Source organism: Astyanax mexicanus, chromosome 4 (genome assembly GCF_023375975.1).
Source record: "Astyanax mexicanus isolate ESR-SI-001 chromosome 4, AstMex3_surface, whole genome shotgun sequence".
NCBI lineage: Eukaryota > Metazoa > Chordata > Actinopteri > Characiformes > Acestrorhamphidae > Astyanax > Astyanax mexicanus.
This window is the reverse complement of record NC_064411.1, coordinates 49,480,525-49,507,500: the sequence shown is the minus strand read 5'-3', so window position 1 is coordinate 49,507,500 and position 26,976 is coordinate 49,480,525. Positions and strand designations below refer to the sequence as shown.

General features: G+C 37.9%; 2 protein-coding genes across 3 annotated transcripts in view; both read left to right on the top strand.

Annotated features, from left to right (window-relative positions):
• tcf3a (transcription factor 3a) overlaps positions 1-19,468 on the top strand; it is a 41,060-nt gene extending 21,592 nt beyond the window's left edge. The window contains exons 6-19 of one of the 2 annotated variants that reach the window (XM_007236617.4): positions 1,578-1,615; positions 1,760-1,880; positions 2,729-2,778; positions 5,759-5,858; positions 6,445-6,542; positions 7,719-7,872; positions 8,060-8,118; positions 8,292-8,370; positions 9,040-9,119; positions 9,231-9,525; positions 10,345-10,489; positions 14,529-14,758; positions 15,344-15,485; positions 16,690-19,468. In XM_007236617.4, the coding sequence (XP_007236679.2) occupies positions 1,578-1,615; positions 1,760-1,880; positions 2,729-2,778; positions 5,759-5,858; positions 6,445-6,542; positions 7,719-7,872; positions 8,060-8,118; positions 8,292-8,370; positions 9,040-9,119; positions 9,231-9,525; positions 10,345-10,489; positions 14,529-14,758; positions 15,344-15,480 (1,586 nt within the window). In that variant the 3' untranslated portion in view covers positions 15,481-15,485; positions 16,690-19,468. Of the gene's footprint in view, positions 1-1,577; positions 1,616-1,759; positions 1,881-2,728; positions 2,779-5,758; positions 5,859-6,444; positions 6,543-7,718; positions 7,873-8,059; positions 8,119-8,291; positions 8,371-9,039; positions 9,120-9,230; positions 9,526-10,344; positions 10,490-11,303; positions 11,555-14,528; positions 14,759-15,343; positions 15,486-16,689 lie in introns of both variants that reach the window. The other variant, XM_007236616.4, reaches the window with a different exon arrangement.
• Positions 19,469-21,970: 2,502 nt separating this feature from the next.
• On the top strand, positions 21,971-25,392 carry LOC103029020 (cytochrome b-c1 complex subunit 10). The gene is made up of 3 exons (XM_007236618.4): positions 21,971-22,115; positions 23,841-23,977; positions 25,184-25,392. The coding sequence occupies exons 1-2, from the start codon at positions 22,066-22,068 to the stop codon at positions 23,959-23,961; spliced, it is 171 nt and encodes a 56-aa protein (XP_007236680.1). The 5' UTR covers positions 21,971-22,065; the 3' UTR covers positions 23,962-23,977; positions 25,184-25,392.
• The last annotated feature ends 1,584 nt before the right edge of the window (positions 25,393-26,976 follow it).

Genomic DNA, 26,976 nt, shown 5'->3' with positions numbered 1-26,976 from the left:
CTAGACAGGTCTCTTTTTTTAACATTAAATTAAATCTGTTTGTAAATGGCATATTACACACTTATTACATTTGTCCAATATTACATTTTGCATTTTTAACGTTATTATTAAAACCCCTGTTTCTAAATGTTGGACAGCTGATACAGATTCAAATAAAGTTAAATTTTTCAGATGTTCCTTTTTATCTCTTTTTGTTGTCTCCCAGAAGCACTTAAAACAACGTTTTTGTGTGGAAATAATAACACTCTACAGAAACAGACAATATGCTGGCCGGCTCCTCCCCCAGAATAACTGAGCTTATAGTCATGTCCACGCTCTGGGCTGGGTCACACAGGGATTCCCTCAGTAAAGTCCCACATGTTTTTGGCCGGTGGGGTGCTGTGGGGGATGGGTGTTGAGAGTGGGGTTAAGTCCACTGGAGCACAGCCCCAACCCCCCGGGGCTTAACCAGGGGGGTGGTTGCCTCTCAGGAACTGCAGAAGGTGGGGGGGCTTGCTTAATTAGCGCCGCAGCATTTATAATGGGGCAATTTGTTGTTCGGGCCCCAGTCTGAGGCCATAAACAGTACACCTCATCCACTCTGCCAGCCCTGCCGAGCCAGATGGAGGCTAGCCAAACTGTGAGAGAGCGAGCGATAGAGAGACTAGTCTTTCGTCCGGCACTTTCTCACACAAAGATTGAATGAAATCGCTGTAGCAGAATATAGGTGGTTAATATCATGATTTGTTATTGTGATTACAAAATGCAGCACCTTTTTATTTGCATTTTATGTGAAATTTTTTTTTTTTTTTTTTTTACAAAAACTTTTTAAATATGATTCTATTCCTGTTTACTTTAGATTTTTGAGGGCAAACAATTTAATAATGTGCACAGTAATTAAATCAATTAAAGTATATCTTCATGAAAACTTAAAAAAATGCTTGTTAAATTTTTCCTTTCTGATACATTTTGCAAATAATAAACATGTTTAATTATTTAGTTTTGTATTGGTTTTTGGCTTTTGAATGTAATATACAGCTCTGGAAAAAAATAAGAGACCATTTTAGAAATTATTTTCTTTGATTTTACCAAATTGTAAACCTCTGGAATATAATCAAGAGGAAGATGGATGATCACCAGCCAACAAACCAAGCTGAACTGCTTGCATTTTTGCACCAGGAGTGACATAAAATCATCCAAAAGCAGTATGTAAGACTGGTGGAGGAGAACATTCCAAAATGCATGAAAAGTGTGATTTAAAAACTAGGGTTATTCCACCAAATATTGATTCAGAAACTAAAGTGGTCTCTAATATTTTTTCCCCAGAGCTGTATAATGTTTTATGTAGTATTTTTATTTTTCGTAATAGTTTTTACATTATATTTAATATCATTTAGGAATAATGAGGCACCACATTTTTTCCCCTTTTTTCTGGTTTTATTCATAGAAGTGTCAAACTTGTTTTTGTGATTCTGTCTTAAGACCTGTTGGATTTGTGTTGGCAAAACCAGGATTATAAATTATTTTAATTAAAGATGATTGTTTATTAATAAAGATATGTAGCAAATAACACAAGAACATTTCTAACTCTTTTGCAGGTAAATCAGAAAGAGGACCTTACCCCTTCGGCTCACAGGTACTGAATGTTACAGAGAAAGATTTTAAATCTGCCTGTCATTTTAAATTAATGAGATCTTTCACCAAGCAGTCATAATAATCTCATGCAGTTCTGCTGTGTGGTGCTGGCTTATATTTCACTCCTGTCTATTGCTTTCTTCAGTTTCTACCAGGGGAAATGCCCATGTCCAGTCCTGATGGCCTTCCTTCCACGGGTCTCAAATCAACATCCCCGTTCTATAGCTCGTATGCAAACCGCAGGAGGCCCCCGGACGCTGTTCTCGGTAAGCTGTACAGAAAGTAGTGGTCTTCTGGGGGTAGCTCTTGGTTTCATGGTAGAGTATAATATGGAGGAGATGGGGAAATCCCCTCATTTTATGGCATTGTGAGACATTTATACAGTTTAAATTTTTATTGAACAACAAAAGTGCCTTTTATTTTTGCCCTTTTTTTTTTTTTTTTTTACTAAATATGTTTGGTTGCAGAATGTGCAGTGCATGCCTAGTGGTGATCACAAGATTTACTTGCATCCTGTCTGCAAAATGCAGATGGTCTCAAGTCAGTTGCTAAATGTTTTATATCTGTAATGCTTGATACTCTGGATTGTTGTTTTTTTTTTTTATCTGTGAGAATGTGAAAATAAATATAATATAGCATTATTTATACCTGTCTATAGGACAGCCTTAAAATAAATCTCGGATGGAATTGGGGATGAAATCTTATCTGGAAGTGCAGCACATTTTAAATAAACTGTACTGTAGTAATTAAATACAATATTAACAGTCTGCCACTACTGTTTGCATTTTCTCTGCTTGGCAAATAGCAGTAACTACTTTTTTATATATTGTCAGAATGACTAAATATAATGTGAAATTCAAATATGATATTTGTGCCATATTGGCTACCCCTAGGATAGCTTTTTAACCTGTTTGGTAAAGACTTTTAAAAGCATATAATCAGTATGATCATGACTTCTTATTTTGACTTTTGTTCTGAAATAATTGAATAAAATTATAAATCTATTCTTTAAGAAATATATTTGCGATTGAGGCCTAGTGTTCTAATACAAGCTAGTGTTAGTATTTTGTCTATTCAAAACTGTGACTGATTTACATTTTTTTCTCTCTTTCAGATAACCAGCCGAAGAAGATCAGGAAAGTGCCCCCTGGCCTCCCATCCTCAGTAAGTGCATTTATCATGAGTGCATGTATGTATGTGTGTGTTTGTGTGTGAGAGCGCATACACGCGCATGCATGACCTCGTTAGTAGATGGTAGGTCTTTGAGGGCACAGAGTGAGTGTCTGAGCCTGGATTAACACTGGCACATGCCATCAGACTACACCTCCCCTCCCCCCAGCACATACACACCAAAAAACAATTGAAAACACATCCTTGCTCGTCATGTGAAAACGCGCACGTGAGGCATTATTCACTCATGTTTTGCACCATCTCGCACAAATAAATCCAGACCTGCACACATGAATGAACTGTTTTTAGCTGTAACCAGATATATTCCTATTTTTAGGGCTGTGTTTAGCCATGCAATATGCTGTTGAGCATTCATGCATGTGCCGTTTTGTCAAAATAATAAGCTTCCACCTCACCCCATCCATTCTCTTTTCTTTCTCTCTTGCTCTTGCTCTTGCTATTTCTTACTGTAATTTACAGGCATGGCATGATAAATTGCAGCACAGACTGTGACCCATGTTTCATTAGGGGTAGGCGATATGGCCCTAAAATAATGTCACGATATTTAATGGCATTTTTGCGATAACGATACTCTTAGCGATATGACAAAACACTGAATAAAAAATAATAATAATACACAATTGCAACATTAAAATAAAAAAATTAAAATAAAATTATTATTGCATATGATATATGATATATGATATGGCACACCCATGTCATATATTATACAAGAATTTTAACAGAAGTCAATGATCCAGAATGTCAAGATACTAATAATGCACTCCAAATATCTCCATTTGGCTGTTGTTACAAGATAAGAGACTTCACCTCATCTAGTTTTAGTGGTCTATTTTAGCTGTTTGGTTCTTGTGAGTTGTGAATATTTAATACTTTTTAATTTAATGCTTTTGAATACTTTTGCAGCCTAGTGTTCATATATCATATATGGCCTGGAGAATGAATGATGCGATTTAAAAACTTAACATTGTTTACATAAGACATCAAAGCAAGGGAAATTGAATTGTAGGTTATTGGTATTGATCACAGCAAGCGTTTTAATTATCAGTTAGTGTTATCAGCTGAGAAATTCCATATCAGTACATCCCTCGTGTCCATAATAGATAAAGCAATCCTGCCAATCAACTGTTGGGAGCAAATGTCAGAAGGTATTGAATATTCATATTTCCTGATCCAAATGTATGAGCCAAAACATTAACACCACATCCTTGTTCAACTTAGTTCTAGAACTTTCTATTCTTAAGTTTCTCTGTATACATTATTATCCTCCTTTCACCCTGTTATTGGATGATCAGGACCACCACAGTGCATCTATTATTTGAGTGGTGGCTCATTCTTTCTGTAATTATGGAACTACAAAGTGTTTTTCTATGCTCAGTGAAGCTGGTAAGTTGGACAATGGGTATAGAAACAAGGAGTGGGGTTAATGTTCTGGCTGATCAGTGTATTTTCCCAGTAAAAGCACCATATATCTGCACAGTAAGCCTTTTGTTCAGTTAGAAAAGAACAAATAATAGAATAAACAAATAATTTTAAAGCTATTTAAAAAAAAAAAAAAAAAGATGATGGCTTTAAACATCAGCCTTCTCGTGAACAGCAGCCAAATCAGCCATGTTGTATTTTTTTAATGCATCTGGCACATTGCCGTCATGTACAAAATGCTGGTCTTGATGAGCGTGTATCGTCCCTGTTAAACAAACAAACCCAGTAAAGTCAGTAAACTGGGCGGGGCTTCAGTGAATCCCAAAGCCTTTTTCAGGAACTAAAGAAAACCACAAAAGCACGGTTTCTTTTGTGGTGTCTGCCACCACTCTCACTTATTTTTCTTTCTTTCTTTCTCTCTCTCTTTTGGGTTTTATTTTTATCCTTCATTCTGCTCCCTCCCTCTTTCACATGTATACTCCTCCTCTTATCCCCTTCTCCTTCTAATGTTCTCTCTCTCTCTTTCTTTCTGTCTCTCTCTCTCTGACTCCCCCCACCACCACACCAGTCTCTCCCTCTCTCCTGTCCTTGCTCATTCTTGCTTTCTCTCGCTCTCTCTTTCCCTCTCTGCACTCCATTCCTCTCCCCTCCCTCCCTCCCTCTCTCCTCTCCCAGCTGCCTGTGGTGTTGGCTGGCCTCCAGGAATGGGCAGATGGCTCTGTAATTGGGAATGCAGCTCTCTCGCTCTTTTTTTTTTTTCTTCTCTCTCTCTCTCTCTCTCTCTCTCTCTTTCACTCTTAGTCTCTCTCTCTCTCTCTGTGCTCCTCTCCTTTTATTTTTTTTCTTTCTCTGGTTTTCTGTCTCTCTCTCCCCCTCTGTCTATCTTTCTCTCTCTCTTTCTTTTTCACATCTCTCTCACTCTCTCTCTCTGTTCACATCATACTGTTTAATCAAATTACACAAATAACCCTCAAAGCCCCGGATCCTCAGTCTTTCGGCTTTATAGCTTGATTTCTTCATTTACACCAAAACCCCAGAGCTTGGAAGCAATTAAATCAGACAGGATCTGAAGCCATGCCAAATCCATGCCTCCGTGTTGCTCTCCCTCAGTCGGTTTTAACCTTTCGTTGTGTTGGCGAGTTGCGGAGGTTACGTACGTTTCGATGGCTTTCCTGGCCGGCCACATTATTTATACACTACTGTTCCAGCACAGCCCACCACAGTCTGGTTTTTAAGGTGTGTTCGTGTGTGGATGGATGTTTGTATGTGAAGGAGTGTCTGTGGCAGCACATGCAGCTATTTGGGATGTTTCCCCTGGGACAGCATGTGTTCTGTATTCTGTGTTCTGTATTCTGTGTTCTGTGCAGTGGATGCTTCCTGATTCGACACACATGCACAGCACCGCCTGATTAACGCAATAACCCAGCTATTGCACCGTGACTCACATATGTGCAGCACATGCACTGATAAACACATATATGTGTATTTAAATGATCAAAATGAAAACCATGTTCTCTGCACCTCTCCGCAGGTCTATCCAGCAGTTCCCGGTGAGGATTATAACCAGGAGAACGCAGGATACCCAGCATCCAAACCTGGCAGTGTTTACCCTGGTCCATTCTATCTGCAAGGTACTGTTAGCCTCAAACCTGACTACGTTCATTGGACAAAGTCATTTATGTGATTCGTCTTACTGCAAAATTAATTGTTGTATATATTCATTAAATAATTATTATATGTATTCATTATATACTAGCTTTACAATTGTTTTATTCAGCAATATATATTTAATTTTTAAAAATATTATCAGATATAAAACTAATACGTGTCTCCAAAATCAAAGAATATACAGTATTTGTCATAAAATATATACATTGAAAATAGGAATATTGTACATTTTCCTTTTATTCCTTTTTTTAAAGCTGCTTATCTTTGGATTATTATATTAAGTCTTGTCTCATTTTGTTTGGTGGATGTTAATAATGTTTACTTAGCAGTAATTAGTTTGATAAATTCAATTAAAGTTATAGATACGCATTTGTATTTTCTTCATTATCTGAAGTTTATAATTTAGTTTATGCACTTTTTTGCTTTTTTTTATGTAAATTATGTAAATAAGTTAATTTGGCCTGTTTTTGCATAATTCAGCTTTTTCTGTCGATTCAGCAGTGGACAGTTGGCACAAATGAAGACATTATTATTGTCTTTTGTTCACAGAAGGTCTTCAGGACCCCTGGGCTCAGCCAAGTTACTCATCCATGCCCCACCTTGGTCAGTCCGCCCCCTTCGCTGTCACCAACCCACAGGAGCGCCTGGTAAGATCTTCATACCCTGTTCGTGTTTCTGTGCAGCACAGCTGTGTTAGTGTTAGAGCTACAAAGCCAAACCATTAGGAGCAGTTATATCCTCCACCAAACTTAGCATTATGCAAACTGCATGCCATTTACTTTCTGATGTGGTATAACATACTGTTCTTTCTTTAATTGTGATGTAGCATATTGCATCAATAAAACAATAATGTAAGCATAAATTTAGGCTGTACTTATTTCTCATTGTGTAGATATGTGTACCACAGGTATTGCTGTATTGGTTTTACTTTCCAAGTTAATCCTCTATGGCATGAATATGGCATTAAATCATTTATTTTGGGGAAAAGGGGACATTTTTTTTAGGCATTTCCTAAATTAAAAACAGGCTGATTATTTGAATATAGTGATGGCCCTAACAAAAGCTACAAAAGCTGCACGATGCCCGAAGGCAACAAATTAAAAATGACCTTGTTAAAGTAAGTTTACAACACAAGAATGTAAAAAAATAGTAAGATTGTAATTGGCCAAATATACTTTTTTATTTATTTATTTATTTATTTTTTATGTACATACTCTTGCACATATACATATTATTATTTATTGTACGCCTCATTGTGATATATTGTCACATTGGCTGTAGATATGCCTTGTTACGTTATCCATAAAAAATAAACAAAAAATATAAAACTATGATATAGTATGTAGGGATCCATCGATATGGGCATTCTTGGTCGATGCTGATATTGGATATTACATGCGTAAATAAATCTCTGCTGATGCCCATATATAGACACCCCTATATAACTTTATAACTAATACATAACTAAAATGAGCTTAAATCAAATAATTTTAAAGTAACTTGTCCAGTCTGGTCTTTTTCTGGCCTACAATAAATACTTCAGCAATTATCGGTTTGAGATTTTGGTCACATACCAATATAATTTCGATATCATCATGCAAGTGTATGGTATGAAATGGTGTAAAAACCAAAAGATGGTTTGTTGCCAGGGACATCATCATGCTCTAATCTTAATGGCACCATCTAATAGTAGTGTTATAGTAGTAATGCCGTAAACATATGAGGAAAGCCTTATATGATCATCAGGAAAATAATGTATTCTCGTTTATTATAGTCAGCTTAAAAAGTTTAAAATTAAAGCTATATTTGTCTTCTCTCCACAGAAGCGGCAACACCTGCCACTCTCCCCTCCGAACTACCCTCACCACAGCAATGAGGTCAACGGCGGCAGCCTTCCAACCAGCTTCCAGTCTGCATCCAGCGGTTATGGAGTCCCCAACCACACGCCGCCCATCAATGGAGCAGATGGCATCCTGGGTAAGAGACTCCTCCCTGCTCTGGCCACAGAGTGAGCAAACTGTGGTAGTGGCATATACCCTGCACACTACGCCCACTGGCTGTGAGCTGGTTTTAATTTTGGGTAAACCCTCTGTTGCACATGTGCGTATGTGTTTTATGTGTTTGGGACTGGTCCTATATTTTGTTTGTCTTTTTTTCTCTGCAGGCAACAGAAACAGCACAGCGGGAAGTTCGGGAGATGAAATCGGAAAGGCTCTCGCTTCGGTGAGTGCTTTAGCTGTTTTTTTTGTTTGTTGCTCAGTTGTTTCATATAATATATCATATATCATATCTCATTAAGGGCACTCCGTTACATAATGTTTTGTGAAGATGGACACTATGTACACAATATGTATATTATTTACGCTTATGGTTTGCGTTTGTTTTGTGGTTTTTAGATTTACCCCGCAGACAACAACAGCAGCAACTTCTCCTCCACTCCGCCGACCCCGGTGGGCTCTCCACAGAACATGCCAGGTATGAGTGTGTCTGTGTATGTTTTTCATGAGGTCCCTATCTCTTTGAAGCTCTATGGCGCCATCTGTTGTCGAGAAAGTGTATCTGCATAAAACGTTGGATTATTTGGCTCAGCCAGAGGTAAAAAAAAAAAAAAAACGTTTGTCTTCTATTTAGTCATTTCAGTTATAAACTGTTAATAAATATGGTATTATAGTATAGTCACAAAGTCTGAAAAGGCTAGAAGTTTCTGAGAAAATTGTTAAGGCTGAAATGTATATTGAGGTGGGCATAATGGCAGAAATATATCACATTTTCACAAAACATGTCATGACATGTCACTAGTTTAACAGCTGGAACAGAGAAAAAATTAAAAAGGACAGATTTATCTCTTTTTATTAAAAAGATGCAGCTGATCAATGTTTTTAAAATACTTTTTTTTACAGCCAGAACAGAGAAAAAGCAAAATTACTATAAAAAATATTATTAAAAGCTGTGACAGCTAGTGCGTTTTTTATTAGAGGAATCTGTTCTTTTTAACTGCAAGACACAGTTCAGCATTTTCCAAGCACTGATGATTCTTTGATAGATTCACAGAGGCATATTGTATTGTGAAATAATGTATTAATGTGAATTTAATTATTTGAAGCATGCTAAGATTTTCTTTTCTCTCATTTTTTTTTCTTACAGCGGCCTCTTCCTCCCAGTGGTCTAGAGGGTCCACACAGGCTACACCATCACCCAGCTTTGAGGGTGGACTACAAGCACTGGTACTGTGATCTTTTTCAATGCTTTTTAAAGGCGCTCTTCTTTTGTTAATACTGATGCTTGGAAGTGAATCCACAAGTTTCTAAAGTCCTCTGTTGCTTCTTTTCCCACAGCAAAGTAAGATGGAGGACTGCCTGGGTGAAGCTCTGCATGTGTTGCGGAACCACGCCGTGGGGTCCGGCCCCGGCTCAGGGCTGGGAGCTGAGATGCAGAGTCTGCTCGCTGCAGCCGGAGGAGCTGCGGGCCTCAGCGCCCTCAGCCAGAGCTTCCCCCTCCACGGCCGGCTTCCTGGCTTGGTGCCAGAGCACCACGAGGAATCGACAGGCCTTCCTCCCACCAGCAGCCTCCTGCATGGACACCACGCCCCACCACAGGCCCCTGCCAGCTCCCAGCCGGAGACCTTCACCAGTGAGTCCCACACTCATTTATTAGGAGAGCTTTATTAAGCTTTAGGCTGTTTGATCTTGAGCATAGGGTCGTATTGTCAAACTGGATAAAATGTTATAGTAGAATATTTTTACTATATCTTTAATTCATGTATATTAAATGCTAAAAATACTGCTTGCTTCTTAGCAATCCTAAAATATGCTGTACGTATGTGCTATAATCAGTGTCAATCTAGTAAGAAGTGCACATCGCCACCTAGTGTACCAAAGTAGCAGTTTAGATTCAAGGGTTGTAAATAAATAATTATATTCAGACCTTTAGCAGAAGGTGCTCTGCTTAGGCCTGTTTGAACTATATATTGTTCTAGAAATAACTGCGATAAATTGTTAGTCATTTTAAGATCATTTTTTACTTCTTTTATATAATGATAAAATAATCACATTAAAATGCATTTAATAACATACTTTTCATTATTAATAAAAATTTGACATTGTAGCAATTGAAACAAATTTAAATATCCTACATAAGTAAAACATAAAGAAATGTAAGTACTGTTTTTAAGCAGAATGTTTAAACATAATAATGAAAAATATTGTAAACTGTTTTCTACATATATTGTATGATAAATTGATACCATAAATATTAAAACAGGCTTAGCTATGAAGCACCTGAAAGGCTGAAATTTTCCTGCTAATTTTGTGCAGTGTAACATTTCAAAAGATCAATTAACTGGGTTACATAAACTTTATCTTATTCTTTGCTTTTTTTTAACTGATATATGGCTTTGTGAAGCATGCAGCTCTTCTAAAACCTCATGCTTTGTTCCTGTTGTCTTTTCAGGTCTGCCTGGAAGCCTCTCTCGCTCCTCTCTTTCCTCCAGCACAGACATCAAGAGGGAGGACAAGGAGGATGATGAGAACTGTTCCCTCTCCGACACGATGGATGACGAGAAGAAGGATGGAAAGGGGAGCCGCCCGCGGACAAGGTATCTACGCTCACTCGTGCTTTTGCGTATCGCACTGTCTTAGTTTTAGTGTAGGTTCAGCTCGTTATATACTAAGAAATATATATATATATATATATATATTTGTTTATTTTATGGGTGTGTAAATGAAGTTTAATTCTAATTTATAATTATTTATACTATTTATTTATTATTTGTTGGTGTAGATTGTTAGCTGTTACTGCAGTGCTGTAATGAACTTGGTGTAGATTGTTAGCTGTTACTGCAGTGCTGTAATGAACTTATGTCACTCTTCTGAAGTACTCTGGTGGTCAAAACACACAGGACATTGCACATTACACTGGAGACAGAACTTTAAACTTAGGTTTGTAGTTAAATTCCCTCACTGTACATGGAAATCAGGTTTAAGATCATCCAGAGCAGCATTATAATTTATAATTCATAGATTGCAGAATAAATAAGAAATCCAAAATCCAGTCCCAAAGCAGCTTTATGGAAAGGCGGATCCTTAACCAGAATAATCCAGCTGAAGGCGACTGAAGCAGCAAAGACATAACCTTGAGAGGAACCTAAACAGACAGACAGACAGACACAGTTAAGCTATAATCGGCCTCTCAGAAAGTATTCACATAACCACATACAGCAGAGATTAATTAATTCTAAAAACCTAAAATTAAATTTCGATTAAAATTAAACCGTAACTCTCAGTATTTCGCACTTGGCCATTCCGACCTCATCTTCGATGCTCTTCACACTGTATCCAGCGAACCTTTGTTGTGACTATAACCCCTCCCTTCTCACCCCTTCCTTCTGCTCCCGCCGATTCGCTCCCAAGTCTTCCAAGCCATGGGAGTCTTAGCGAGGATGATGAGGACCTGCCGGCGGAGATGAAGGCAGAGCGTGAGAAAGAGCGGCGCGTGGCCAATAACGCACGAGAGCGCCTCCGTGTGCGCGACATCAACGAGGCCTTCAAAGAGCTGGGACGCATGTGCCAGCTGCACCTGAGCAATGAGAAACCGCAGACCAAGCTGCTCATCCTGCACCAGGCTGTTAACGTTATTCTCAACCTGGAGCAGCAAGTGCGAGGTCAGTGGGCTCTGGACCTCCTGGGGCGGGTGGGAGCGAACTCTCGCGAGGTCGAGCGGAAGCGCGCCGCCATGCGCTTACACACAGTGGAGATGTGACTGTGGGGTGAGCTGGCAGTCTAGCTTAGAGGAAGGAATAAACTGGCTTGTGAAACAAACTTGCTTCAGTGTGATGGTGTGCAGAAGAATCTAGTTTTACACAAGTAGTTTTAGTTTTAATCCATCAGCACATATACATGTTCGCCTACAAAGGTTTGTACTGAAGCTTTACTGTATAAGGTAGAATGTTGTTGGTGATGTTTCTATCTGTTTAAAATAAGATAAATTCAAAGTCTAGAAAGTCTAGACAGTGTTAATTTATTTAATTAATGAAAGCTTACACTGTACAAATGTAACAACATTGTAAAACATACAAAAAAAGCATTAAAGTTAATGTATTAAATTATTAAATAAGAAATTGAGAAGTGTGATAGTTTGGAAGTAAACAAGCCTGTTTTACCTTCTCGAAGTGGGGCTGCTAGCTGATTTAGAATGGCATGGGGCTTTTTGCTGTATCCGTCTGGTATGTATGTGTGTGTGTGTGTGTACGTACGTATGTGAGGGTGTATGTGTGGGTGTGCGTGTCTGTGCTACATAGCCATATTTCTGTACTTTGCTTGTGTAGTTCATCCTGCTTTTTAATTTCCAGTTTTGTCTCGTCTTGTCTCATATTCCTGCTCATCCCTTGTCTGTACCTGTTAAATCAGTAACTTTCTAACATTTCTCAGTTTTCTTCATTAGTGCTTTGTTGTTGATGTCTTCAGGTTTTCTCAGGAGCCACATCTGGTCTAAAGCTTTGTGCTATAAATGGATAAGCAGTGCAAAACATTTGATTAGTTCCACACTGTATACACTATATGTACAAAGGCTTGTTGGGCACCTCTTTTAATGGATGCTTCCTTTATTCAGGTGTACCAGTTCTTTTGTAAATATAATGTAATTAAAGCATAGTTGTATGTCAGTACATTTACAGTGACTTGCATATTATCCCAATTTAGATGAATACAAGACTTTTTTTGTATGAATATAGCATGGATCAGTTTTCTTTTTTAGTTTACTGTCTACTAAAACCATTTAAAATAACCAATATAACCTCTTCCTCTCTCACTGCTGCTCCCCACTTGCTACCTGCTGTTATTAGTGCTTAAAAAGCTTGTGACCATGTTCTGTTGCTCTTTTTTCCTTACTGTATACTGCCCCGGCAGTTCATCTGAATTGATCTGAACTGACTCAGCAGCATACTGCCCTGCTTTCCACTCTCTCTCTTTCTACACTGATTATATTAACATGCTTGTACTGTGTACGTTTATTTTCTCATTTGCGGCAGCTTTGGTTTTTGCATGGTCAGATCTGCCATGTTTAACCCCGCCCCTCCCCATTTTTGCCAGGTTGTCTTTCTTTTTCTAGTCATCCTTATCCATCCCTATCTACAGCCACTCCCTCTTCCCTCCTTTCTCCTCGCAGATGGCAGCGGTGGGCTCGGTCTCATCATTAATAAACGCATCTCTGTGCAGTGGGATGGGTTTAAGATGAGATGCTGGTCTTTTTTATCCTCCACAGCTTTCTCAGTGGCAGTGTGTGTGTCCATTAAGTACATTGCAGGCGGTGCATCGCTGCTTCTGCTCTTTTACACATTCTTTCTCTTGTCCTTTTTTCACCTAACACCATCCCTGTTTTCCCACTTCTTGCTCCATGGCAGCCCCCCCACAGGCCCCCATTCTCCACTGGCCCCTCCCACTCTTCATCCAGCGTATTGTGAAGTTTGAGATTTGCTTTAGGCCCGTGATCAATTCAGTATGGGGACTTGAATGCTTTACCAGCCTGTGGTCTTCAGTCATTGAACTGAGGACTTTTCAACTGAAAGAAGAAAGAAGAATCATTCTTTAAAGAAGAAATTATTGGACAGATTTGAGATTTGGCATTTCGTCCATCCTTGTCCTCGCTTTCTTTCTTTCACTCCGCTCTGCTCGGTTCTTCACTCCAAGCCGGCTCCTCCTCTTCCTCAAGCCTTCATCAAGAATTCCAGAATTTCAGTTTAGAGCATTTCTGCACAGTTACTTTTAATTAAAAGAGCGATTTTGAGATTTATGGTGAAATAGCGGAAATATCAACTATAATCTACCTTTTTAAAGATCCATCATAGGACAGTTAATGTACAGACAAATTTCCGCCTTTCCTGCATGGAATAATTCATAAAATTGCATCCCACAGAATGAGTAACAACGCATATCCTTGGTGTATGAAACCTTGTATAATTTAAATGCACAAATTCTGTTGCCAATAATATATTTAAACATATATAATACATACCCGATGATGCAACTCCACTCTTAAGTGTCAGGATTTGTAGGCATGTTAAAGCAGGGAAATCATCAAAACTGATTTCAGCCCCCTTTGCTCCCCCCCCTTTGTATAGTGATTACGAGAACATAATTCCCTGTGCAGGTCAGGAAGTAGCTGGAAAATATGCATAACAGGAAAGGTTTTACTTATTAAAGCAATGGGACTTAATGAAACAAAAAGGATTAAAAGGTAGTAGATATCAACTTATACCCATTTTGAATGTGTGTTTTAAAAGCACTGCTTGAGGTTAGTACGACAATGTCCAGCAAGCTAATTAAGTATAAGCATTTGGCAGCCTGTGTATTATAGTATTTAGCAGCCTAAACTAGTATGTGGCAGCCTCTGTATTACACAGGATTCTGAATACTAATACACAGGCTACTCAGTTCTGTTAGTATTTGGCAGCCTGCTTTAATATTCAGTAGCCTGTGTCTTAGTATTTAGAAGCCTGCCTTAAAGTACCCAGCAGCCTAATATAGTATTCAGCAGCCTATGTTCATATTAATCAGCCTGAATCAGACCAAATACTACCCTTACAACTTTAATTTATAACCCATACACATCATTAACGTGCGCCTGGTTGCCCCTGGCAGCAGTGTGTCAGAGGAGTGCTTATCGGTGGAGGAGAAGGAGCAGCGGGACCGGGACCGGCGCATGGCCAACAACGCTCGGGAACGGGTGCGCGTTCGCGACATCAACGAGGCCTTCCGGGAGCTGGGCCGCATGTGCCAGCTGCACCTCAAGAGCGACAAGGCCCAGACCAAGCTCATCATCCTCCAGCAGGCCGTGCAGGTCATCCTGAGCCTGGAGAGGCAGGTCCGAGGTAGGGCTTTAACAGCCAGGACTGTCCCTCACGTCTGCAAGCCGATTTCCCTTCTTCCCGTGCTGTGGAGAATGGGGCAGGTTGGGGTGGATTGGTCTGGCTTCCTGTTGGAGAGGAGCTCTATTTTGTGGCTCCATTGCTGCCACTGCCAAAGCTTTTCTGTGCTATTTGCCCACTTGCTGCTGTTTGTCTGAGCCTTGCAGACCCCCTGCTTGTGCTGTTCCCATGCTGAGATTTATTGTTTTATGAGAATAGTGTGCTCAGCTGTTAGCCAAAACAGCTAATGGTGATTGAAAGCTGTTAGTAGCATCATAACCCCTGGCTATTCACTTTTAACTTTTTAGTTAATTGATCTCTAACTCTTTCATCTTTAAACCAAACCTGTATCTTCTGCCTGTCCAACGTCTAATAATAACAATCACCTTCACTTCCTGTCATTCTGTGTTGCAGTGTAAAATATCTGACTACTTTTGCTTCATCTTCACTGCTGTTTGCTTCCATGTTAGCACTGTATATATGTGTAAGTGAGTAGCACTGTGTCCGTATCATCTTCTAACTCTGCTTTTCTGTCCTGGATTCCCACAGAGCGTAACCTGAACCCAAAGGCAGCATGTCTTAAGAGGAGAGAGGAGGAGAAAGTGACGGGAGTCGGAGGAGATTCCCAGATGCCTCTGGGAGGAGGTCACCCTGGGCTGGGCGGCGACGGGCACAGTCATATGTAATATTTGTAAGTGATGCATATTTAATATATAACAGTATATTCTGTAGTAGAAAATAGACCAGATGTATCGACTGCTTGTTATTTAAACTCAGGGTGGATAAATTCAGGATGTCTGGTCTCTATTGTAATTCTAAGTGGGCAGTCATCGTCAGGAAGCAACACCTTACAGCTCCTCGTCTAAAGCTAATCAACATTCACTGTTGAATCACCAAGACTGTCTGAGGCAGCCTGAATTCACACCAGACCACAATGCCTTTGTTGGAAATGTAACAAGTAGATCAGTAGAGACAGTTACCCCAACAAAAGCAGAATAAACTCCTTTTAATGCTCTACATTTTGAAAGAAATAGTGAATGAGCAGGTATACCAACACATTTGTTTATATATTGTGCACACTGCCCTAAGCTGTACTAAAACTGAAGGAACAAAACTCATAAATTAGACCGTACACTATGCAGACTTTGCAGTCAGTTATTTGTGATGTATGTAAAATAACATGTTTAACATTTTTGGCTGGTGCATTTATAAGCGGCTTTTTTGCATTTTAATTTATATATTTACTTTTATTAATATTGTGATAAATAAATAAAAAAATCTGTATTCTCCAGAAATTAGTGACCCAACATATTAATTATAGTCACAATATTAAAGCAGCAGTCCTTAAGATTTTTTTCTTTTATATCGATAGTAGTAGTAGTAGTAGTAGTAGTAGTAGTAGTAGTAGTAGTAGTAGTAGTAGTAGAGTGTGGAAAGGGCAAAACATTACAATAAATAGTATTAATGTGCTGCTTCTACCATTCCTGCAAATTCACATTTATTCATTCATTTATATAGAGTGTCTGGTAGGTTCTGGAAACTTTTTTTTCTTTTTGTGGCTTTGACAGCTTTTACTGGTTACCTGAGCAACCATGATGCTGCTTATCCTTCATTGATTCTGAAAGAAGACTGCACCACAATGCATGTTTTAAAAGTACTTTTTAGCTTGCTCAGTGCATTTACGCATTATTACTAAAAGTGACAATCCATATCATTTTGGTGATGTCCTCAGTTTTTAATTTCTTTTTGATGTGTTAAGTATTTTTGAGCATGTATTTTCACGTGCAGAATTATTTTATTTTAAAACTATATAAACTGTTGCATGACCTGCAAATCCACTTAACTTCTGTAACACCTCCTTTCTTCTCTTTTTTTTTTTTTTTTTTTCCCCACAGATCCTGTCGTAACGAGTACTTTCAGACGTGGCCTTATTCTCCTGTGTACCGTCTCAGTGTGCGTACACACACATCCCGACTGTGCATAAGAATCTTTTAAACAAACTTTGACTCGTGCAAATACCACACACTTTGGTGAAAACTGACAGACAATTCAGCCACAAATTACACAGCTGCAGACATAAAGAGACACACAAACATCATGGACCATTGAAGCATCCTGAAGAACACTGCTGAGGAAGAGAGAGACAGAAACTCTCTGAGCACAAAGAACAAGGACATTTTGCTTTGCGCTCTTTTCTTTCTTTTTGTTTTGTTTGTTTGTTTTCTTTGTTATAGGCAACTCCTGCTTACATTTCTGGGAGCAATGATGTATTTCACCAAGACTGAGGGCGACTCAGTCAAAAAACTAGGCGACCATTCCCCATGGACTCCATAGCTGTCTGTCTTATCTGTGTTGATCAGTAGAAAAAGAAGACACACAAACACATCCTTTTCGGTCAAGTCAAAAAAAACACATACTTAGATTCTCTGTTCTCATTAATGTAAGTATTTTTTTCAGAACCCTGAAGATAGTGGTAGTGGCCACAGAATCAAAAGGATGATCGTTCTTCTCAGTTTCAAACTTTGTACAACAACCAACCACACTTTTTGAGCAGTCAAGGACTCGAATGAGGGAACAGTGAAAGCTTTAGCTTTTAGCTTGTTTTGTTTGTTTGTTTTTTGTATTTTTTAACTGTTGTTTTGTACCATCTCTCACAAAAAACAGTATAAGTGGAAATAGATTAGCCAGAGGTGATGAACACCTCGATTTTCAGCTTGAGTCTAAGCAACTGCGATTACAATAACCAACCATGTTGACTGGAAAAAAATCCTTCCTTCTTAATCTTCTTAAACTGCCACACCAGCCAAAGCATCAACACCACCTTTCACCAATGTTCTGCTATGGGTTATAGAACTAGCACACAGTAGCTAGAGATTGAGTTATTTTTTAAGATTGACTGACTTATTAAGCAACGAGAGCAACTGACGCCTGTACTACGGCCAAGAACACCTTCATATATGGAAGGAATGACGTCTCGAGCTTCCACAGGCTCCTGCAACTCGACAGCAACAGTGGTTCTGCATTTCAATATTGTGTGGTAATATTACACAATGCATTAAATTTTTATCAAACTTTCTCATCAATTTAGCTGAGCCACGTAACCCACCCACTCACTCACTAGGGCTCCTAGCAATCACTTGCAAAGCACCTGACACTAGGAAGACACGGACAAACACGTGCCTCCTTCGATACACGTGAAGTGAGACTCTGATGCAACGCTTAGAGAAAATCCCAGGATCCCAATCTCTGATACATCAGCAGGCGCCTGTTCCGGCCAGCATCACGGTGGGAGTGATGAATGGAGCGTGGCCAATCGTGCTCTCTCTGACTTTGGCTGCTGATGCCGAAGCAGCAAGCAGCAGCAGTATGAACCGGGATTTAAATTCACGATCCTCAGTCTGCTGAGCCACTCTGAGCCCCCTGCTCTGAAGTCTTGCTGTCCTGTGTCCTTCATCTATTGTTCTTAGAAGCCTGGAATAGAAAGAATTCCTCTAAAATGAATGAAGACTTATGACATGCTTTTTTTTTTTGTGTTTTTCTGTTTTTTTTGGTCAGTGATACAGATACAATACTCTCAGAAGTCATGTCAGGGGTATTTGTGTGTTTTTGTCGACTGGGATAATGGATAGTGTCAACCAAGAACTGCAACTGCTGCCACTTGTGGACAATATTTTCCTCAAACTAGAGAAAGATAGATAATGAATGGCGTATTTGAACAATTACATAGGGTCTTTATGAGAAGACCCTCGTGTTGTTAAAACTGTTGACTCTTTACATTTCGTGTCTTTTCTTTTCTTTTTTTATATAAAGTTCTTCTAAATGTTATTTTTACTTTGTAATGTTTTCGAAGTATGGCGAAAATCATAGCGTTCCAGATGCCAGGAACAAATCGAAACTTTTCGTATTTCTTTTGCAATTTTTGATATGTTGTCAGCGGACGGGCATGGATCATGGGATTTAGCCAACGATTTAAGTGGTTCCTTGAGAAATGCCTGTTTGCTCATTGTCATAAATGTAATATTCCCTGACGTTGTTGCTCCAGTTGTTATGTAGACTGTGGCAAAACCTTTTGTTTTTCTATTGTTTCTATGCCCTCTGAGAACCAGAAAAACAGTAGTGATAGTATTGTGGTTGCACCACCATTATTTGTGAGATCTTTTCATAAAAGCCATGTTTTCAGTCACCTGAAAGGGAACACGAGATTGATCAATTCCTCATTTCAACTACTTTCAGCAGTGTTCTCCTTCAGTCAGTACAAAAGAACATCAGTGTCTTCTAAAACCAGAAGACCAGAGTTCTTCGTGTTCTTTTGCAAAGTGTTGCAAAGACCTGAACAGCGATGGAGGGAAAGAACTGTTAGTGGAAAGAAAAAGAGAGAGACAGAAAGAAAGAGAGAGATTTGGGTGGCCTTCTTCATTCTCCTGACTGACTTCCGCACCCGACGGGGTCGTATCACTGGGGGAGTGATAACATACTAGTGCCTGCACATTTGTTTTTGTTTTTCTTCAGTTCGATCCTGAAGTCAGGTTTTAATTGAAAAATGTCACGTGTTTTTTGGTGGCTTTACTTGAGAATATTTTATAAATTCATATGAAGACCGGGGCATGGGGATTTTTAGTGTATCTCAAATGAACTTTTGCTCTTCCGAGCAAATAAAAGTACTTTCTTTGTAAACGTGTTCCCTGTTTAGTTTTTAATGTTCTGAATGATGGATGCAGCAAATGCTGATTGCTCTCTGTTGCATGATATCTGATTCAGTTATATTTTGCTTAAAATGTATATTTACCTCAGCTCTAATACATTACAGCTCTTTTGCACTACATTGTACCTACACTACTTAACTTTACTCAAATCTGCTTACGTATTTGTTCATGGTTTCCAGTACATTTTCCCACAGATGGTACCAATTTTGTCTAATAGAAAAGCAAAAAATAGTTGAGTAGGTCCCATGCAGTGGAAATGTCCTGTTAGAAACATTGGCCACAATGGCTTGGGGTTTGACTGTATACAAAAGTCACGGTTTGGTTTGACCCATGCGACTGGGAAGGAGGAAACACACACACACACACACACACACACACACACACACACACACAAAAACAGTTCTAACCGAAACTTCTTTTAATTTAAACAAGTTGTAAAAGTTTGTTGCGGTAGCATTAAAGTTGTTTTCACTTGCAAAAATCCACCTCCAATTCACCATTTTTACATGAGTTGAAATAAGATGTGAAAGCCAGAATATTAAAAAAATTATTGTTCATTTTCAGTTGTTTCAAAATTAAAGTTAAGAACAGCAAGAGATGAAAGAATAAAGAGAGATAAAACACACAAATGAGAAAGAAGATGGATAAGGAAGGGCGGAGGGGGGACAAATAAGACTACAGTTACGGAAGCAACAATCATGAACTGCTACAGTTCCCACAATAAATGTACAATGTATATCAAACAGCCTACAGATAAAAATTTCTGCAAGATACGTGCACTGGTGAAATGACTGTGTTTAACCTAATGGAGTCTACCATGTTTGACCACATCCCACTATAACCTATTTCTGTATGATAACGGTAGTTTGGTATGGATGCATCACTTCCATCTTCATCCTGTTCAACCAGCTTGAAGGAGCTGACCACATGCATTTACATTTGCTAGTCAAATGCATCTCTGGGTAATCAGACTAAAACAGAACAGAAATGTCAGCCATAGTTGCTGTACAACAAGTGAATTTGCATATTTCGCCCCATATAATAATCAGACTTTGACTACCAGGTGTAACTGCATGTGTTTAAATACTAGGCCTGAAAGCAGGTATTTTTAATGTGTGACAGCATCCTGAATCATTACTTCATCTCTACTGTTTATACCAAACCGTATCGTGTGAAAAGCGGGTAAAAATGAGTAAAGTTGTGATTATTATAGGTATATTAAACACCTTCTTCAGTACTAATAAATGCACTTGGGGCGCATGGCTGACTCTTCCAATATGGCTTCCGGCAGTAGGCAGGCTATGCTGTGTCTATGTATAAATGTCTATGGTCTTCACCCTCCTGGTGTTGCGGCTTTATTGGTGATTGGGGGGTCCTAATGAGTGGGTTGGGTAACTGGCCTTGTAAATTGGGAAGAAAAAAATGTACATAGTAAAATCTATGGAGTTAATTTTGTGTCAAAGGTTTTACTGAAAAAAAAAATCTGCAATCAAAATTTTAAGAATCAAATAATATGGCATTATCTCATGGAAACAGAATAAGCTTACAAATAAAAAATAATTACATGGGCAGATGGACAGTGTAACGTTTATCAGTGACATTTTCTGAACATTTCAGGCTAAATTTGAACATAAAAAAATGGGTATAAAACTTTTCATTTACTTTGGTGAGGAAGAAACTGATCTGTTTTTCCAGTCTTTAGTTTTTCATTTCTGCCTTTTGCCATCAGAATAGAAAAAAGTATCTACTCTCTCTTTTTTTTGTTTTAGATTTTGAAATCTATGCAACTTGTATAATGCAATTTATATTTGTTACAAGATGTAACAATCTGAAAATTGAGACTAAATGTTTTACATTTTCCTGAAATTCGAATTGTGAGGTTCAGAAAAAAAATAGAAAATTGGAAAAATAGATCAAAACCAATTTCTTCTATACAGCAAATTGTAAGAATTAAATAATAAGGAGGTTTTAGGTCAGTGTAACAATAATTAGTTAATAATTAGGACAGAAATGTGGATGTAAAACATTTTTCTTTATTTTTAATGTAGTGCAGTGTACAATAAATGCCACTCACAATCGGAATAAAAAAAAAATGAATCTTTTCTTTAATTTCTGATTTTTGCATTTTGCAAGTTGGATTTTGTTGATACAAAAATGGACAAATCTGAAAATCGAGAGATTTAACTTTTAGTTTTTCTTGAAATTCTGTTTGTGAATGGCTGAACTAAAAAAAATATTGATTGAAAAATGGGGAAAAAAAATTATTTTCTCTTTACTGAATGGAAAAAAATTAATGAAGTTTTATACCCAATTCTATTTTCAAAATATTAAATTAAACTGATAAACGTTACACTGACCGGGAATTTTCTCTGTTTTATTTATTAGAGTTTATATCTATTTTCTACTCTATTTTAATTCAATTTTTATTATTTGTGACTTTTATTATGAAGTCTGTCGCTGCTCGTGTTTCCGGTTGAGGGTGGCTGTATTTCTCTGGCTTCACCTTTCTGTTCAGATCTCCTGCCCGGGGTTTGAGTATCGGGTCGTGCTGAACTCTCTCTGTCCGCAATGCTGTCCAAAATAGTGGGAGCGAAATACTTCTCCATCGCTAAAGCGTGGTAAGACCCTATCTGCCGCTGTGTTTGGTGTTAATTCGGGTTTACGGTGTTTATATTTAGAGTGAGATAGAGTTTTGTCCTGGGTGACCTGAGCTGTGTAGCTTAGCTTAGCCAGGTTAGCCTAGCTTCTGTGGATTGGTCGCGCCTTATATCTAAACACTAACTAAGCTAGCTTTATTTCACATTTATTCGTATTTAGACAATACTAAGGTATGTAACTCCCATTTTCAGCCTTTAGTTTAATATTAACATTAATTACTACCTACATTACTGCTGTCCAATTCTGTTAAACGAGTCTACAAGGTCGCACTAAGGAATTAGAGATCAGCTCCGTTCCACCTTAAATAGTCCTGCAGTTACAGTCTGACACCAGTAGGCGTCACAGTGTACCCGTTAATTACAGCTGCCCGATTTAAGGTGGAACGGAAGACATTCAAATAAAAAGCCAACATTTCAGCTTCGTCTAATTAAGTAATTTGGAAGAGTTTTCGTTATGTGTGGCGCCATGGATAACACCACTAGCTACGAAAGACAAATTTCAGCTCGATTTAAGAATGATTTATGACTGAATTAAGTTATTGTGTCTAAACCAAAATTATTAATTAACAACTAAAGCTTATTTGAAGCATGTTTTAATGGTGTGTGTGGTGCATTGGATAACACCATTAACTGCCTGCCAATCAGCTCCACATAGTGGGTGACTGTAAATCACAGCTGTCCGATTTAAGGTGGAACAGAACACATTCAAATAAAAAGCCAGATTGTAGGTGACTGGGGTTCAATTCCTGTTCTGGGTCATTATGCTGTGCTATACCAATAAGAGTTCTTGGGCAAGACTACACTACATTGGCCTTCTCTATAATAGGAATAACCTTGTTGCTGTAAATGTTTAACAAATAAAGGCAGTCTGACAGGTCTACAAGGTCGCACTAAGGAATTAAATATCAGTTAAGTTCCACCTTAAATAGTCCTGCAGATATAATGACAGTCCTTTTGTCCAATAACGCTTTTAGTTAAGTTATGTTTCTACTGTTTTTAGCGGTTTCATCACAATGTATTTAAAATGTGATGAATAAATAAAAGTTTTAAATTATATGCTTAGAGGTTGACAATACATGGATCTGTCTTATCCTATCTATCTAGCTATCTTGCTATTAAGCAACTAAATATTTGAGCGTATTTCAGTTGAGAAGGTCATCCCAGTAGTTTAAAGGCCTGATTCACTTAATTGCGCTTTATTTTACTGTAGGATTTGGTGGTTTATTAAAAAACATACTAGCTAATTAACCTGCGCCAAATTCACCAAAACATTATAATCTTAAAATAAGATAATCTGTGATGACTCAGTGGTGCAAAATGATATCATAATATTATTTTGGAATTGGCCTATAATTGCATTTGGCCGATATTTCAAACTGATATTTGCTGATGTAATTATTGTATACTGGAAAAAGATCAAATGGTGCTGGCCATGCCACAACAATAAGCCTAAACTGGCTGTGCTTCTTTAAAATACTATTTTTTAATTTATTTTTTAATTTATTTGGTTTTAGATTCAATATCTGGGTTTGACAAATTGTCTCTCAACCCTTGATGCTCCCCAGGTTCATGTGTTTGCGTGCTTAGTCTAGTGCTTAGTAGTAGCTTGTGGCTAATTCAAAAAATCAAAATGATTAAATTAAGTTTCTTGTTTGTTAATCCCGTGTTCATTTACCTGCCTTCCAGGGTTCCCACGCTGGCTGTTTGGGGAGGAGTTGGAGGCGTAGCACTCGTCCACTTCACAGACTGGAGGTTGATCCTAGACTATGTGCCCTACATCAACGGCAAGTTCAAGAGGAATGACTAGATGTGCAAATGTCAAGGTGAGTGTGTTACTTTTTATATTGCTTAATTACATCCCCTGCCTTATTTACACTGTTCTTTTTGTGTGTTTTCTCACGATTCAATGTCACTTGAAAGGGCCATTTATACTTCCTGTATGTACAAAAATAAATACTTGCTAAAACATGAAATCATCCATAGATCTGATTTAAATCTTTAGTTACTTACACAAGATAGCTAACGCTAACTGTGGGCAGTCCTGAGCTAAGGTGGGTGAGGCCGTTTCTTTTACTAGCTACTGCAGACAGTGAAGGCTGAGGAGTTTCATATGCAAAATGCATATACAACTCAGAGGGACCTATAGTATTTCACAAAGAACAAGAAAAAGTGGATTTTAACGGAAGGAGGTCTTTAAGCATAAATTAGACTTTAGGCTTGTTTTTGAGAAATATATAGTAATAAAAAAAAAATAAAACCTTTAAAACGTCTTTTTATTTATTGCTTTTCTTGCCTCATTCCACATTCTATTTGCAATTCTTCCGTAACGTGACTTTTCCTCAACTTTTTTTTATACTGTAGAATTTGTTTGCTGATCACCCTCTCATTTTGAGGACATTCTTTCTTCTACTCTTTCCTCTCCTCACCCAGTACAAGCTTGCCATTGTTTCTGTTAATGAAAACTGCTGCAGGAAGTGTAATGTGACAGGCTTTAGTGCCTTTAGCAATGCCCGTTTATGACTGTGGTTGCAGTTACCAATCAGATTAACCGTTTTTACTCAAATCTATGATTGTAGCCAAAAGTAGCCAGAGTTAATGTCATCTCAGACCTCAAGGCAAGACTAGCACTTCTACAACTGCCCAGTTAAACTACAATCAGAGGCAGCAGATGACTGGACGTGCATCTGATGAGCTTAAAGGCACTGTAAACAAAGTTATTTACATGACAGACTAGGGTTACTAGGGGCATCCCTGCTTGAAACTCCTCACAGAGAATATTTATTGAGAATCATCCTTTTTATACCTTTTAAATGTTCAGAAAGTTCTCAGTGTCTAATCTCTAGGTGAAGGCAGTGGGGAGGGCCAACATTTTCACAGCTATAAAAAAAAAATGGGGGAAAACTCTCAGAGATGCCTCCTAATGACTTTGCTTCACTACATCTTTACATAATTTAGTTGTTTGCTGCTATATTAATGTAACAAAAGGTAATTCATCAGCACTCACTGCACTCTTCTATTTTTTTATGCAGGTCTGTCGGTTTGCTGAGGTTGGATTGGATCAAGGTGGACATCCTTATAGGACATCGCTGAAGGGACACAGACATAGATTCATGGCATGACATGGACTAATGAACCATCCAGTCATTTTGTTTCAGTGCTAACATATATATTTATTCTCTTTGTCACAAATTGTAACTGACATAAGTTACAGAAAACATTAAACATGATGCTTTTGTTATGTAATTGTGGTTTCTTCCTATAAGGAATGTGGCTGTCTAAAACTGAGCACTAAATAAGTGCTCTGATTAATCACACCATGAGCAACTGAACTCAAAGTATTGAACATCTTTTCTGTGGACCCATAATTTCATTTTGTTCTGGGTGTATTTTTTTGTTTGTTTTTCTGTACTCACCTCTGTCTCCTGCTTCCATGTGGGGTAACTGATGGTGCTTGTGAATAAATGGGAAAAGAACAAATACTGCAGTTTTTACAACTGATTTTATATATATATATATATATATATATGAGAGAGATTTGCTGAGTAGATCTGACAGTATTACAGGGTGATATCTCATCTAATTGTACAGGAGAAGAAAAACCTTGACTTGTAGGTCAGTCTAAAAAGATCCATAAATGGGGGGACTAAAATCACATTATGGTGATGGTCACATTATATTTCAGTATTACATGAGTTATATTTTCTGCTTTACTACATGGCTAAGACTTAAATATAGATTGTCTGGTTTTGAAGTCCTTTACAACAGACAAAAATAACTAACATTATAAAAACTGGTAAAAAAAAATGGCTTGTGCTGAATTCCATGCAGAATCAAGACTTAATTCAGTATTACAAAATACATTTTATTTAGTATTACCAAAAAAATGTGCTGGATAAACCACCATTGTGGAGTAAAGACACAGCCTGTTCTTAGGAATTAACTCCCTCAATAAAAGGTCAGTTGAGTGGAACAGAATGAGATTCTGATGCAACTTTATATCACCGCTTAAAAAGAAACTTTTAACGTTAAGGAAATTTTAAAAATCCTGATTTAATAAAATTGTACTGAACTGAAGTGACAGCAAATTATTTTAGGAATAGACCGCATGAATAAGTCAAAAGTGTGTAAAAGAATCTGGAAAGTGGCATGTAGCATAAAAAAGTACAGAGAGTCAACTTTTAATAAGAACATTTTAAAAGTTTTTTTAACGTTCTGTTGTACTGAGACAGATGAAATACTGGGCGTTCTTAGGAATTGACTCCTAGAATAAGGTCAACCGAGTAGAACAGAAACTTTGCATAGTGAAACAAATCTACCCCTGTATTTGTTGGTCTATATTTTTCCTGTGTAAGTCAAGCCTATAAAAACACTCCATAGCTCAATTCTATTCTATTTTACTGTTTTACGAGTCATTGTGCCTAAGAATCAATTCCCAGAATAAAGTATATAAAGAATAATTACACTTAATACCTGTTTATCTATCTATCTCTAACTGCATAGAACCAGAATATATCTATCTGTCTGTCTATCTGCCTCTAAATGTGTAGAACTTAATCAGAACATTTCAGACCTATAAAAACACTCTACAGCCCAATTCTATTGTATTGTATTGAACCGAGTCACTGTCCTTACGAATCGACTCGCAGAATAAGGCCAGTTTAGTCTACAAAAAGTTTACAAAGAATGCCAGCACATATCAATCTATCTATCTATCTATAAAAATGTAGAACTTGATCTGAACATTACAGACCTATCAAAAACACTCTACAACCCAATTCTGTTCTACCGTAACGTTACTGAACCGAGTCAATGTCCTAAAGAA